At 42.4% G+C, this 11,968-nt stretch overlaps 1 protein-coding gene across 1 annotated transcript in view; it reads right to left on the bottom strand.

Moving 5' to 3' along the window:
- Positions 1-586: 586 nt before the first annotated feature.
- The window catches only part of EXT2 (exostosin glycosyltransferase 2), a 119,587-nt gene continuing 108,205 nt past the window's right edge, over positions 587-11,968 (bottom strand). The window contains exons 11-14 of the mRNA XM_016146832.2: positions 11,495-11,638; positions 9,640-9,768; positions 7,770-7,852; positions 587-1,401 (exon numbers count right to left, since the gene is read on the bottom strand). Of these exons, the coding sequence (XP_016002318.2) occupies positions 1,263-1,401; positions 7,770-7,852; positions 9,640-9,768; positions 11,495-11,638 (495 nt within the window). The 3' untranslated portion in view covers positions 587-1,262. The remainder of the gene's footprint in view (positions 1,402-7,769; positions 7,853-9,639; positions 9,769-11,494; positions 11,639-11,968) is intronic.

Below are 11,968 nucleotides of genomic sequence, written 5' to 3'. Positions count from 1 at the left end.
GCTAAAGCCCAAACTGTGGCTAATCTTAATATTAGAGCCAGAGAAATCTGTTTCGAATCCATAACATCTAACATTTGCCAGGGTAGATTTGTTCATCAACTGGGCTTAAAGAGGTATAATTCACACATGTGCAGTATTACTAAATGCTGAAATTTAACGATTTAAATATACCAGCAACTATTGCAAACCGGTTGTTATAGCAGCATTTAACATTAGCCAGAACCTCCCTGGCTAATGTTACGTTTATACCAAAAGAATGAGGGAAATCCTGGCATCCCCTTGGGCTGGAGTCACCACTCCTTCAACGTTTACACCATGGAACTGGCTAGAGCGACTAAGCGCATGGCTATGAGAAGCGCCCTGTTTTTCCCTGAGAATACGGACAAAAGATTGACTGGCTCTAGTAAGGAAGCAAACCACTTCCTTTGGAGGTTTTGGGACACATCTTCTCTTAGCGTGTTTAGTTTGGGGATCTTTCTCTGCTCTGTGCACACAGCACCAGGTCCTCCTCCTGCTGTTTGTCTTCAGGGTGGAATGAAGGTCGGAGGATGGAGTTAAAGACACAAAGAAGAGAGAACACTCCTTGGACCACCAATAATCTGTGTTTCAGACATAGTAGAAAAAGGAATAAAAAATAATTTTAATCACATCAAACAGCCAAAACGAAAAGGAATAGTTCATGGAGCTTACAGGATTCCGACTCAGTAGCTGATGCTCTTCGGTGCACGAGGCCAGTGCCCCAGGTCCTAAGGGAGACATTGAATCCCACCACGATGTTTGGACTTTGCACCAAATTCTGGGCTTGACTTTTCCTCCAAAGAACTCAATGATTTGAAATAGCTGAAAGTGAGTTGTGGATACCTTTTCCATGACTCCCCACATCTAAAATGGGTGGGCAGGTTTCTCTCGATAGTCTTAGCAGTCAGTGAAGTTTCCTTTCGGATTGTCACATCGGAATTGGAAGCAGAGGGAGCTGGGGCTGGATGCCCGCCCAGAGCAAGCCACTGAGGCTTCCCTTTGGCGTTTTCGAAAAGAATGCATCGGCGTTCATGAGAAAAACAAGAACAGAGGATGCGCAGCTCAAGGTGCTTAGATGTTCTCTCCAGGTTCCTGTTCTTGAGAAAGCAGGTTAGGCGGGTATACGCCAAGATCCAGTATGTCACTCTTCGGCTCTAAGGTCCCCCGCCTGGTATCAGAATGTGCGAGGACATGTTCTCTTCCTCTGTCCAAGCTGAACATTCAGCCCTCCGCCCTGGGCAGGTTCACAAGCTGCCGATGTTAGGGAAGCTCTTCAGCTTCTCGGGAAAGTCGTCTTTGTACAGGACAGGGTCAGCTCGGTGCTCCACCACCTTTAGAGGCATTGTTCCAAAGACGGAAGCGAACTTGTTGATGCACTCGGACCTGTGTGGTTTAAGGAGGAGGAGGGCGGTCGAGAAGATGAGAGGCACAGGGGAGAGGGAAACAAGAGAAATCGTTCAAGAGGCTGAGAGATGAGAGGAAAATACTTAATACTCGACATCAACAAAAGAAGCCCAAGCAGCCCCATCCTGCTCCCAGGCTCTTAGAAGATTCGGAGGGTGGGGATCAAAGAGGTGACCCGGGGGTGCTCTGACTGGAGTTCGGTGGGAGAAAGTGAACAGGGAATGCTGTTTAGAGACCACGGGCCTGCAGAGGTCAGGATATCTTTTTCCCTCCCCCTTAAATTCCAGTCATTCTTCCAGGTCAGCACAAGCAGGCCTCAAACCAAGGTGGATTAGCCGCCAATAATCCTTAACCCCATCTCTGCCAGCTAAAGAGAAGGTAACTGGTCGAAAGGAAAAAGACACTTGCAACTGAGCTTCAGCTTACTGAAGTTTAAAAGGCAAGGAGCGGGGAGCGCGGGTCTTACACATGAAGGCGAAAGAAGACGGTGGGGTGGTGAACCCCAATGTGAAGCAATAAACACTTCATCCACTCAGCCAACATTCACCGAAGGCCTATAAATGGCAACGTCTGAGAACTGTCAGTCGACTCCCACAAGATCGCCTATGAAAGCTAAAGCCGACACGGGACAGCTTTCGTAATTGTAACTACTACTTCTAAGTCAGAACCAGCAGCAATAACCCACTTAGGGACAGAGCAGCCCAGCACTGCGGCGGGAGGGGGCCCATTTCCTTACCTCCGCTCCACCCCCGAAGCCTGCCAGTGACGCCCCTCAGAAGTGAACAGGCACACTGGCTGGAAATGGTCCTGGCCCATCAGGCCAACTGAGTGTGACAGCTGGGTAATGAGGACACTTCAGCATCAGACCAGGGGGGAAAAGAAGCCCGCAAAAACCGCTTTTGAAGTTAAGGGGACCTCAAGGATGGATTTCAGAAAGGTCAATTCTCTCCTCAGGCCCACAGCACCTGAGAGCTACAAGAAGCACAAACTAATCAGAGGCAGGACCATTTACCAAGAAGGGGCTGAACTGTAAGATGTAGACCATAAGTCTCTTCTTCTGTCCTCAGAGGTACTATAAACCTTGTTTCAAATTATGTTAATCAACAAGTTTTTATTCAAGTGCGTTACACTTTAGGAAGAAACCAATTAATAAAGAAGCTGGTCGTTATCAATTCTTTTGGTCATTATGTTTCTAAAAAAATTTGTTACTATTTCATTTTGAGCTCTTCTAGCTAATAACATCATTGGGTTCAACGACACCACAAATCAACAACTAATCTTACTGTGTCGAGGCTGTGTTAAAAGGGCGTTAGATGTATTAGTTACCCATTTCATCCTCACGAGACCCTACGGGGCAGGTCCTACCAATATTCTCACTTTACACTGGGAAGACTGAGACACAGAAAGGCTAAGCAACATGTCCAAAGGTCAAGTTACCAGTAAGAGGCAGAGCCGAACCCACACATTCTGGCTCCCAAGGCCTAAGTCTTAATTATGATATGATATGATATAAATTTATTTATTAACATAGTTCTAGGGGTCAAGGTGATGGCTGGACATTAACAACGTTGAGCACCTAGTACGTATCAAATAATTTACGTACATCGTCTTGCCGATTCCTTAAAGGAGTGCCCTCTATATGTCCGAAGGTTGAGTGTAGAGCAGCTTCCTGTTATGAGTTGAGAAAGTATGACTGAGGGAGGTTAAGTGACTTGTCCGAGGACCCGGACCTGGTAAGTGGTGGAGCTGGATTTCAAACCAGGCTTGCAAGGGCAATGGATCCTTTGCTTTTCTCATCACACTCTACCATAACCCACAAGGAGTTTCCTTCCTGCTTGCTGGCAGTCTTTTGAGACTCAGGAAGTAGTCGTCCTAGGTTCCAAATTGAGGAGCGATTGGGGGAAAAGACTGAGGCGTTTCAACAAAACGGTATGATGCGGGCATTGGACAACGGCTTTTCTCTCCTCAAATGGCAGGTCCAACGCAGTGGCACACAAACTCAAATCTCTCCGGGGCCCTACTTTTGAAGGTTGTTCTGCCTGTAATCCTGTACCAATTCTCCGGGTTGCCAGTTATTACGCCTGTAGACTGTGGCCAGCAAAGCCCAGTCATGTCTGGCACAAGTACCCATGAGTATGTATTACAGAAGAATCGTGGACCTTGGTGGAGAATCGAGGCTCCGTGGCCCCCTGGAGAGTATGGAGGACAATGCCGTCTCTGTAACTAGACCTGCCAGCAGGGTTGGGCTCAGACAAGAGGCCACGGGGGCTCGAGCCAGCTTGACTTGCTGACAGCTGTCCCTGGCTAACCCGGGTTGAGTGGGTACTTCTTCCTCTCCACACAACCTGTGCCAGAGAAGTGGTTGGTCCACTCTAAGTAGTAAAGGTCCTGAACTCTCCCACCAGGTACTAACAATATTTCCTATTTTCTTTCCACACAAGAGACCTGGGATGGGGGACAGGTTAGGGTAGACACAGAGTTTGGCTTGTTGCGGGTGGCCCATGGCCCATCTGAGTTGTTCTGTCATGGTTCCAGCTACCCTGTCAGTAACTGTACTCCTGGGCTGGTTTTCTAATTAAGTACAAACAAGCTAAGAACTGCCAGCGACGATCTCTGAAGACTGGGGGTATCTGGAGGGAGAAATACTAATGGTTTTCTGTTTTCCTTTCAAACCCATACAATTACCTAAAGTAACCAGGAGCCTTTAGGATTAATGCTGGGGAAATTGGCAAGGAAACTAATTCTGCCAGGTAATGTTACAAGCGTTCATGTATTATTACTTCATTCACCGGCATATAACATAATATTTGGTACAAAGATACTCAACAAATTATTTTTGTCACAGCTGTGAATGGACACTGTAATTCGATAGATATAAATATCCTCATTCTAGGAGATGAAAAAACTGAAGTTCAGATAAGGTAAGTCAGTCTCCTTAAGTCAGACAGCTACTACGTGGCAAGCTGATAATCTGAACAAAGATGGGCCTGAATCAAAATAACTACGTCCGTTTTCTTAACACTGTCCATCTACCACACTGCCTGATGTTGTTGAAGCTATTGGTCGAGAAGAGCAGTTACAAATTCTCCTGGTTCTTAAGGAACCAACTGAAGATCCTGGAAATGGATGCTGGGCAGTGAAAGCTACTCTCCTACACAGCTAAGATTTCTGATTGTAGATCCCAGAGATAATAAAAAAGGTTATTGAACCACAAAACCCGCCACAAGGTTATTACTTGAAGGGCAGCTAACTCTTTTCACTGCTGTGTGTGAAATGTGTCCTCTGCAAAGGGAACTATTTAAAATATATAACAAATGAACAATTCCACAGTTCGAATTCCATCTTTTGGTCTACCCATGATAGCTTAAATCATGTCCTCTTCCCATCCCAAGCTAAGGGCCTTATTTAATAATTCATTAATTCGATCTTTAATCCAAAGTGTTTGACTCCCGGTTTCTAACTGATTTCCAGACTGATTCCCTATCAAAGTTCTCAAAAGTGTAGTTTAGACTCACTAACTCTATTTCTTCACCACAGACTCACACTCGGTAACTCTTGAGCCCCATCACTCTGACATTATCTTTTGCAAAGTCGCCGATGACCATTCGTTTCAAAGACCTTTTCCCCGTCTGCACGTTCCTTGCTCGGACTTGCCTCTCAGCGCTGCAGACCCTGGCTCTGTCCTGGCCTCTCCAGTGGATGCCTGCCTCTCTGTTTTCAGTTATTCTTTCTGTCCCCTAAATGACAAAATTTCTCAAGATTCTGCACTTGGCTTTTCTTCTGTCCTTGGTTTTTCTTTAGACATCTCTAGGCAGATGGCTTCCAAATATCAATCTTTGTTTTAATCTTCCTTCTAAAGTTCTAGTTCCAAATTTCCAACTGCTTGCCCCCCATCTACACTGGCATATACAGAAGGCCAGATCTCCAAATCGCCTACCTTACTGCCTTCCAACTTCAGCCACGATTAAAATCTCCTCCTGTCCCCATTAGTTTTACTGTTAAACGTACAACTACTCATTCCACTCCTCTCCTCAGTAGTGTCTCCTCCCAACTGCATTATTTGCACTGTTAAAGGTACGACCACTATTCCTGACTCGAAATCTAAAACTTATCTCTGTGGACTGACTGCTTCTCCATAACCTCCCCATACCTAGTGAGTTGGAAATCAAGTTCCAGAACATCTTCCTTTAGAAGGGGGTGGGGGGGAACTCTTGCAATTTAATTCATCCCTTCCTTTCCACACTCAACTTAGTTCAAGCCTTCTAACTGTCCTGTTGTCAATCTCTTCACCTTCATTCCTTCCTTTGCAACTACTTCCAAATTAATCTCTGTTCAAAAACCTTCTATGGTTTACCAGAGCTTGAAGAAAAAAGGTCAGGCCCCTTAACCAGCGATTCAAGGCCCTTTGCAGTTTGGCACTAATGGGCCAGAATTCTAAGCTCTAGCCAAAGTGAACTTCTTCACTGATTGCCAAACACACCTTGAACTTCCTGAACGGTACCTTTGACCATCCAGTTTCCTCTGCCTAGGATCGCCTCTTCCTGTCCAGAGTTTCACTGGTTGGGGTCCTAGCGAACTTTGAAGGCTCACTTCAAATGCCATCTCTTTAACAAAATTATTCCTAACACTCACCTAGCACGAAGTCACTTTTCTTTCCTCTGATCACTCTGAGGAAACATTCTGAGCCTCTCTTGTGATACTTATCATGTATATAGCTTTGAAATAAATTTTATATATGCACACATACATTATATTCACATGTATACATATACATGTCTGTGTATTTGTTGTTGTTAATTATAAACTCTTGATATAATCCGATTCAAGCCTAACAACACCTGGGCAGATGCCTCCACACATCTCCTTTAGTTACTTTTTTCAGCATTTAGTAATAAACATCTCTGCCTGAAACCTCTCTAACTGCATTTCAAGTCTCTTTTCGTTTGCTATGATCTCAGTGGTGCCAGGAAGGAGTTGCTCAGCCTTAGCAAGAACGTCAGGGCCATTACGAGATGCACTTTTCTCCCTACTTTTCCTTTCTTGGACCATATAACCCCACCATCTTAACTTAGCCCAACCAACAACCAATTGCTTAATGCTTTAAATTCTCCCCAAATGCAGTGAATGGGGTGGGGTTAAATAGCAGTTTTATGTACTCCAACAGAACTATAGTTGGGATCTCTTCCAAAAGAGCTATGACGGTTAATGTCACTGCCCTTGACAGTGTAATATTTATGACACCAGTGGCAGACATTTCCAAAATCACAATATATTATTTCACATTGACAGTCTGTAAAAGTCATGTCATTTGGATAGGACATTTATATAAAAAAGAGATTATTTAAAGTATGAATAAGAAGAGTAAAGAGTAAAGAAAGTATTATAGAAAAATCTAGGCCAATGGAAACAACTTTTGCACAAAAAAATACTCTAGGCTTTTAAATATGGCTGATGGATTCCAGAAATGAATGCTGCAAAGAGACGCATATGAGACTTGAGGAAACTTGAACTAGATAGCTCATACTATAAAGCTACCATAACATTCTCTGAGTAAATTGTGGTCCCTTAAACAACAGTGATGCTGGATGTCAGAGCTTGCTATCTTGAGTAAGGAGCTACCTTTTGGAAGAACTGGGTTTGATTCAAGAGACTGAAAGCCTGGGGACCTTTGGGATAAAAGTGAGAACTACTATATGTAAGATTATATATACATGTTAAGATTGTAACAGTCTTAGGGAGGACACACGTCTCTACTCCTTTAATATATTCGCCTACCAGGTCCAGCATTACACTCCACATAAAGGTGTGCTTGTTGAGGACCTGACTGAATAGGAGTGAAGGGAGTATTTCAGAGCTGTCCCGCTCCTCTCTCTCTGTAACACAGAGCTGTGCTTTCGATTCTGCTTTTGGAAGGTGTTTCAGTACAGTCAGCAAAGGTAATTTGTCTCTGGTGAGTTTGGTTCAATTCTTTCTAATCTAACTTTTACTGCAACACGGAGATTATTACCCTGAAAAACAATCCAGTATTTCCTTGGAATTAACTAGCTTCCACTCAGATGACTGTGGACGGTTAACTGCTTAGTCCAAATGGAGAATCTGGTTTCTGGAGCTTAAGGCCAGCTATATTTTTAAGACCCTTCCAGCCATTACGAATTGAGTGAGAAGCATTCCAAATTAATTCTTTGGGTGACCTGCGCTTGAACTAACCCAATTCCCATAGTGCAAAAGGAGGTGACTGTGGTTAACAGCTGCTGTCCCTATATCTCCCAAAAGGTCCCATAAACAGGCCCAAGGCAGGAAACGGGGTTCAGAAGGCAGGGCAGACCTTGGGTAAGAGGCTCACTCACCTCTCCACCATGTGTGTCTGGTCCAGCGAAAGTCCATCGATGGCTGTGCACTCAGGACACTTGAATTTCTTTCGGGGTGTTACCTGCCAGAGGAGCACAAAAATATACCTGGCTGCCAATGCCAAGGACAATACAATCATGCTGGTGACACCACTCGGCATGTTTCTGTTCTGTACGTGGAGATGCCTGTTCCCTCCACGCACACGTGCATGCGTGCACACACACACGCGTGCACGCGCACACACACACACACCCCCCTCACCACTCCTCCATTCCATTCTGTCTGGCTGGCCAACGGCAGAACTCACAAGGGCCCAATAAAACGGCTTGGAGGGCTTTTGCCTTCTGTAACTGGAAAGAAGTGGTGATGACAAGCTCCTTAATTCCTGTTTAATGACTGTTTTCTCACTGCCAAGGTCCTTGTATAAACACCATTTGTTCTTGCAGCCATAAGGGCGATGAAATACAGCTTCCCATAACTTTCACCGTAACCTTCGTTCCAACAGCCGCTCGCTTTCCTTCTTTCGGCTAGTGGCAAATGCTAGGAGCAGTACCAGGCTCCTGAAGACGCCAGGTTATTTTGCAATTCCTTTCCATCAGAAAAAAGACCCAATGGTCCCTCACCCTCTGACGCCTTTCCCCTGATTCTCCCCCAACCTCACGAACCTTAAACTTCTAATGCTTTTTCTAGCACACTCTGGGGAGGTTGCCATCCTAACTGAGTAAAGGGAAGCCAACGGCAGAGGGGTGGGAGGGGAAGAAAACTAGATAACGAAGGCAAGGTTAAGAAGCACATGGGCCCAGGAGTTACTGTCCACAGTAAGCAGGCACGGCTAAAAATGCGAGGGGCACGCCAGAAAGTAAACTTGGAGATACACATCCTCTAAAACGAGTTCCGTAGTTTACATTCCTTAATTTTCCCTGCGGCGAGCTATTCATGGAGTTAGAGAGCTAAGGGCACAGGGTGAGGATTGGGTCAAGTCTGGAGAGCACAGATAGTGACTTTTCCTTTTTCCTTAGTCACTTTGGTTTAATCTGGCTTCTCTCATCAATTAATAGTATGAGGAATCAGTGGGGGAATAGCATACTCTGCTTCCTCCAACATATTCCAGCATAGGAAGATTCCGGTATTAGGAATCTGGCCCAGAAGTACTGCCCATTGTCATACACGGGATTCTAACCCGGAACGAAAAAGGTCAAGATGGCGCCACTCATACCAAGCAGTGTGTACTCTACACATCTAGGGATCTGATTTGAGCGAAATCTACATTTCAAAAATAGATATCTGTCCCCATGGAATACTTATGTACTCTCAGCTTTTAATACATTTAAAAAAGGTAATTTTTATTTGGTAATTGATATTTAAAATTATATTATATATATGTATATATGTGTGTATGTACATATATATATATATATATATATATATATATATATATAGAGAGAGAGAGAGAGAGAGAGAGAGAGAGAGAGAGAGAAAGAAAGAGAGAGAGAGAGAGAGATTGATTGGCTACCTTAAGAAAGGCGTAAACTGTATCCCTTAGCTAACAGAACTAGATTCCAAATCAGCTTTGAGAATAAAATTACTTTTTTTAAAAAACACTATCTGTAGATTGACCATCATAGCCTTTACCTCTGATACTAAAGAAACTACAAAAAATAAAATGTTTAAAGTATCAAAGCCTACCTTCGATTTTACAACGTGACAGTGTCGATCATAGAATCTTAAAGTGAAAAGGTAGCTTAAAGTTCACCTAGTCCAACACTTTATTTATGGTTACGAGAACTTCTCAAGCTCAGAAAAAATAGAGACTTGCCCAAGATCACAAAGCAAAAGTTAGTGGCAGAGCTGGACCAGGACACCTCCTACCTTGATGACGGCTTTCCCTGTGACATTAGCCACCAGGAAATTCATGGCAATGTCTTCACAGTTCATATGAGCATCCACCCAGTTCTTGATATCCCCAGGCATTTTGTAGGTATACAGGTAATTAAAATACTATCGGGTGAGACAAAAAGAAGAACAATTCAAATAGCAGTTCCCTCTGCCTGGTAAAGAGCAACTTAGTCACAGCATGGGACAAGCTTTCTCCCATAAGATAAATCACAAGGCTGTATCAACAGAAAGGGAAAAGGAGGTATTAGAATGCTCTTAGTCAGGTAACCAAGATCTTTAACAGTGTCATTCTTTTCCAAGTCACCCACTGTAAGCAAAGGAGAGGAACGGAGTAAAGCCCTTGTAGGATGCAGGCCCTTCGGACTGATAAATGCATCATGCGTTTTACAAACATTGTTCAGAGACACACCACATATTGATCTTTAGTAAATCCTTCCCCATCCCATCCCATCCCAACGTTCAATCCTGTTTTCTCTATTCTTTCCATAGACCGCGAATAGAAACAGAGATAAATTAACAGTGCAAAGGTATATATGCCTTTCCAAGTAAAACGAAAAAGAGGCAATTCTGAAACAACTATAACCTGCATATGTGAAATAAGGTAGAAATCTATGGGCAAAAAATTTTAAAAAATGTACACAGTCCACTACCATAAACTCCAAGAATTATAAATCTTATTTACTGACTTATTGCTAAGAACAAAAAATCATTTCTGGATACAGAACCCTGAAAAATATGAGGGCAGCAGTGCAGAGAAAACTACAAGCAATCAATACAGATGAAGCTATGTTAAATTAACTGTGCTGGGCTCAACATCCTTCTCCTGACATCAGTTCCTGATGCCACTGCACTGGACAAATTATTACTATTTAATTAAACCACATACTTCCAGGAAACTAAATATTCTAGAGTCCAATGCATACCCTTCAAGTGCTCCCTAATATAAAGAGTCAAAAACATGAGTGACAATTTTAGACGAGAGGAAACACAAAAGGCTCATAGATAACACAAAAGGAATTTCAACCTCATTAGTAATCAAATCAGTTAAAACAATAAGGTACATTTGCACTTGCATTTCATGCAAAGAAGGGTATGGCAAGATAGTTTTATATTTTGCTGGTGGGAGTCCATATTGGTAGAAACAATACTGAAAACAACAGATAAATATATATATGTTAAAACCTCCCCAAAATGTTCATTCCCTTTGACAGAATTCTACTTTTAGAAATCTATCATAATGATCAAATGTATAAAATTTTGAAAATGACTATTAATCATTATTTAAGCATTAGACAGTAAGCATGATCTAAAATAGCAAAAAAGTTAAAAACAACCTAAATACCCAATGATAGAATAATAAACATAATTTATGAAATACTAATATAATGGTATATTAGTAACTATGTTAAGAAAAAAATTATTTATGAAGAAATGTTAATGACATGAGAAAATGCTCACAATACATGAAAGAAGCAGGTTAATGAGAATATTTATAATTATATATATGTGAATAAGTAAATAAATAAAAGGCAAAGTGGAAAAACATCGAAACAGTAATAACGGTTCAAAGTGATGTACAGTGACTTTTCTTATATGATACAATCTGTTCTAAATTTTCCACATTTTCTATTACGAGCATGTATTATTTTATAACTAGAAAACTAACAACTTAAGTTTTTTCAAAAATATCATACAACATGAACTTTCTAAGCCCTCTGAGTAGAACACTTCTCCCAAACTCAGAAAAAATTAAATTAGGCCAATAAAATGAGTATCATATTCAGTTATGTCAACTCAGACCTACTTGCCTCAAACCTGCCCGTCTTACCTTGTGATAGAAAGCTGCTCCCGTGAGCACCATGGACACCTCGTTGGTCCACTCAGACTCATATTTCCACTTACTCGTCTCATGGTCCCAGAGATGCAAACGACCCGGGTAACCCACCAACCGGTCAGGAAATTCCCGCCAGACCTAAGGGTAGCAATGCGTCAACAATCAATTCTGAGTTTAGACTCAGTCAAGCACAGTGAGTGCTAAGTTATCCAAACAGGTACTGACAGACTCTTGAAGTTCAAGTCTAAGACTAAGGTCAGCAAATGCTTTTGAAGATGTTCAATTGAACATGTTCTAGATCTTCTGCTAATATTCAGATAGTAGATGTTGACTTTGATTTCATCCAAAACTCCTTGTGCTTGCTTGGAAATTTCAAGTAACGCGGAGTAATACTTTACTGTGTTGGGAGAATGTAGGTAATCTTTTAACATACAATTAATTAAATAGGATCCATTCTTAATGAATGCA

Source organism: Rousettus aegyptiacus, unplaced genomic scaffold (assembly GCF_014176215.1).
Source record: "Rousettus aegyptiacus isolate mRouAeg1 unplaced genomic scaffold, mRouAeg1.p scaffold_m13_p_5, whole genome shotgun sequence".
NCBI lineage: Eukaryota > Metazoa > Chordata > Mammalia > Chiroptera > Pteropodidae > Rousettus > Rousettus aegyptiacus.
This window is presented reverse-complemented; position numbering and strand designations above follow the sequence as displayed.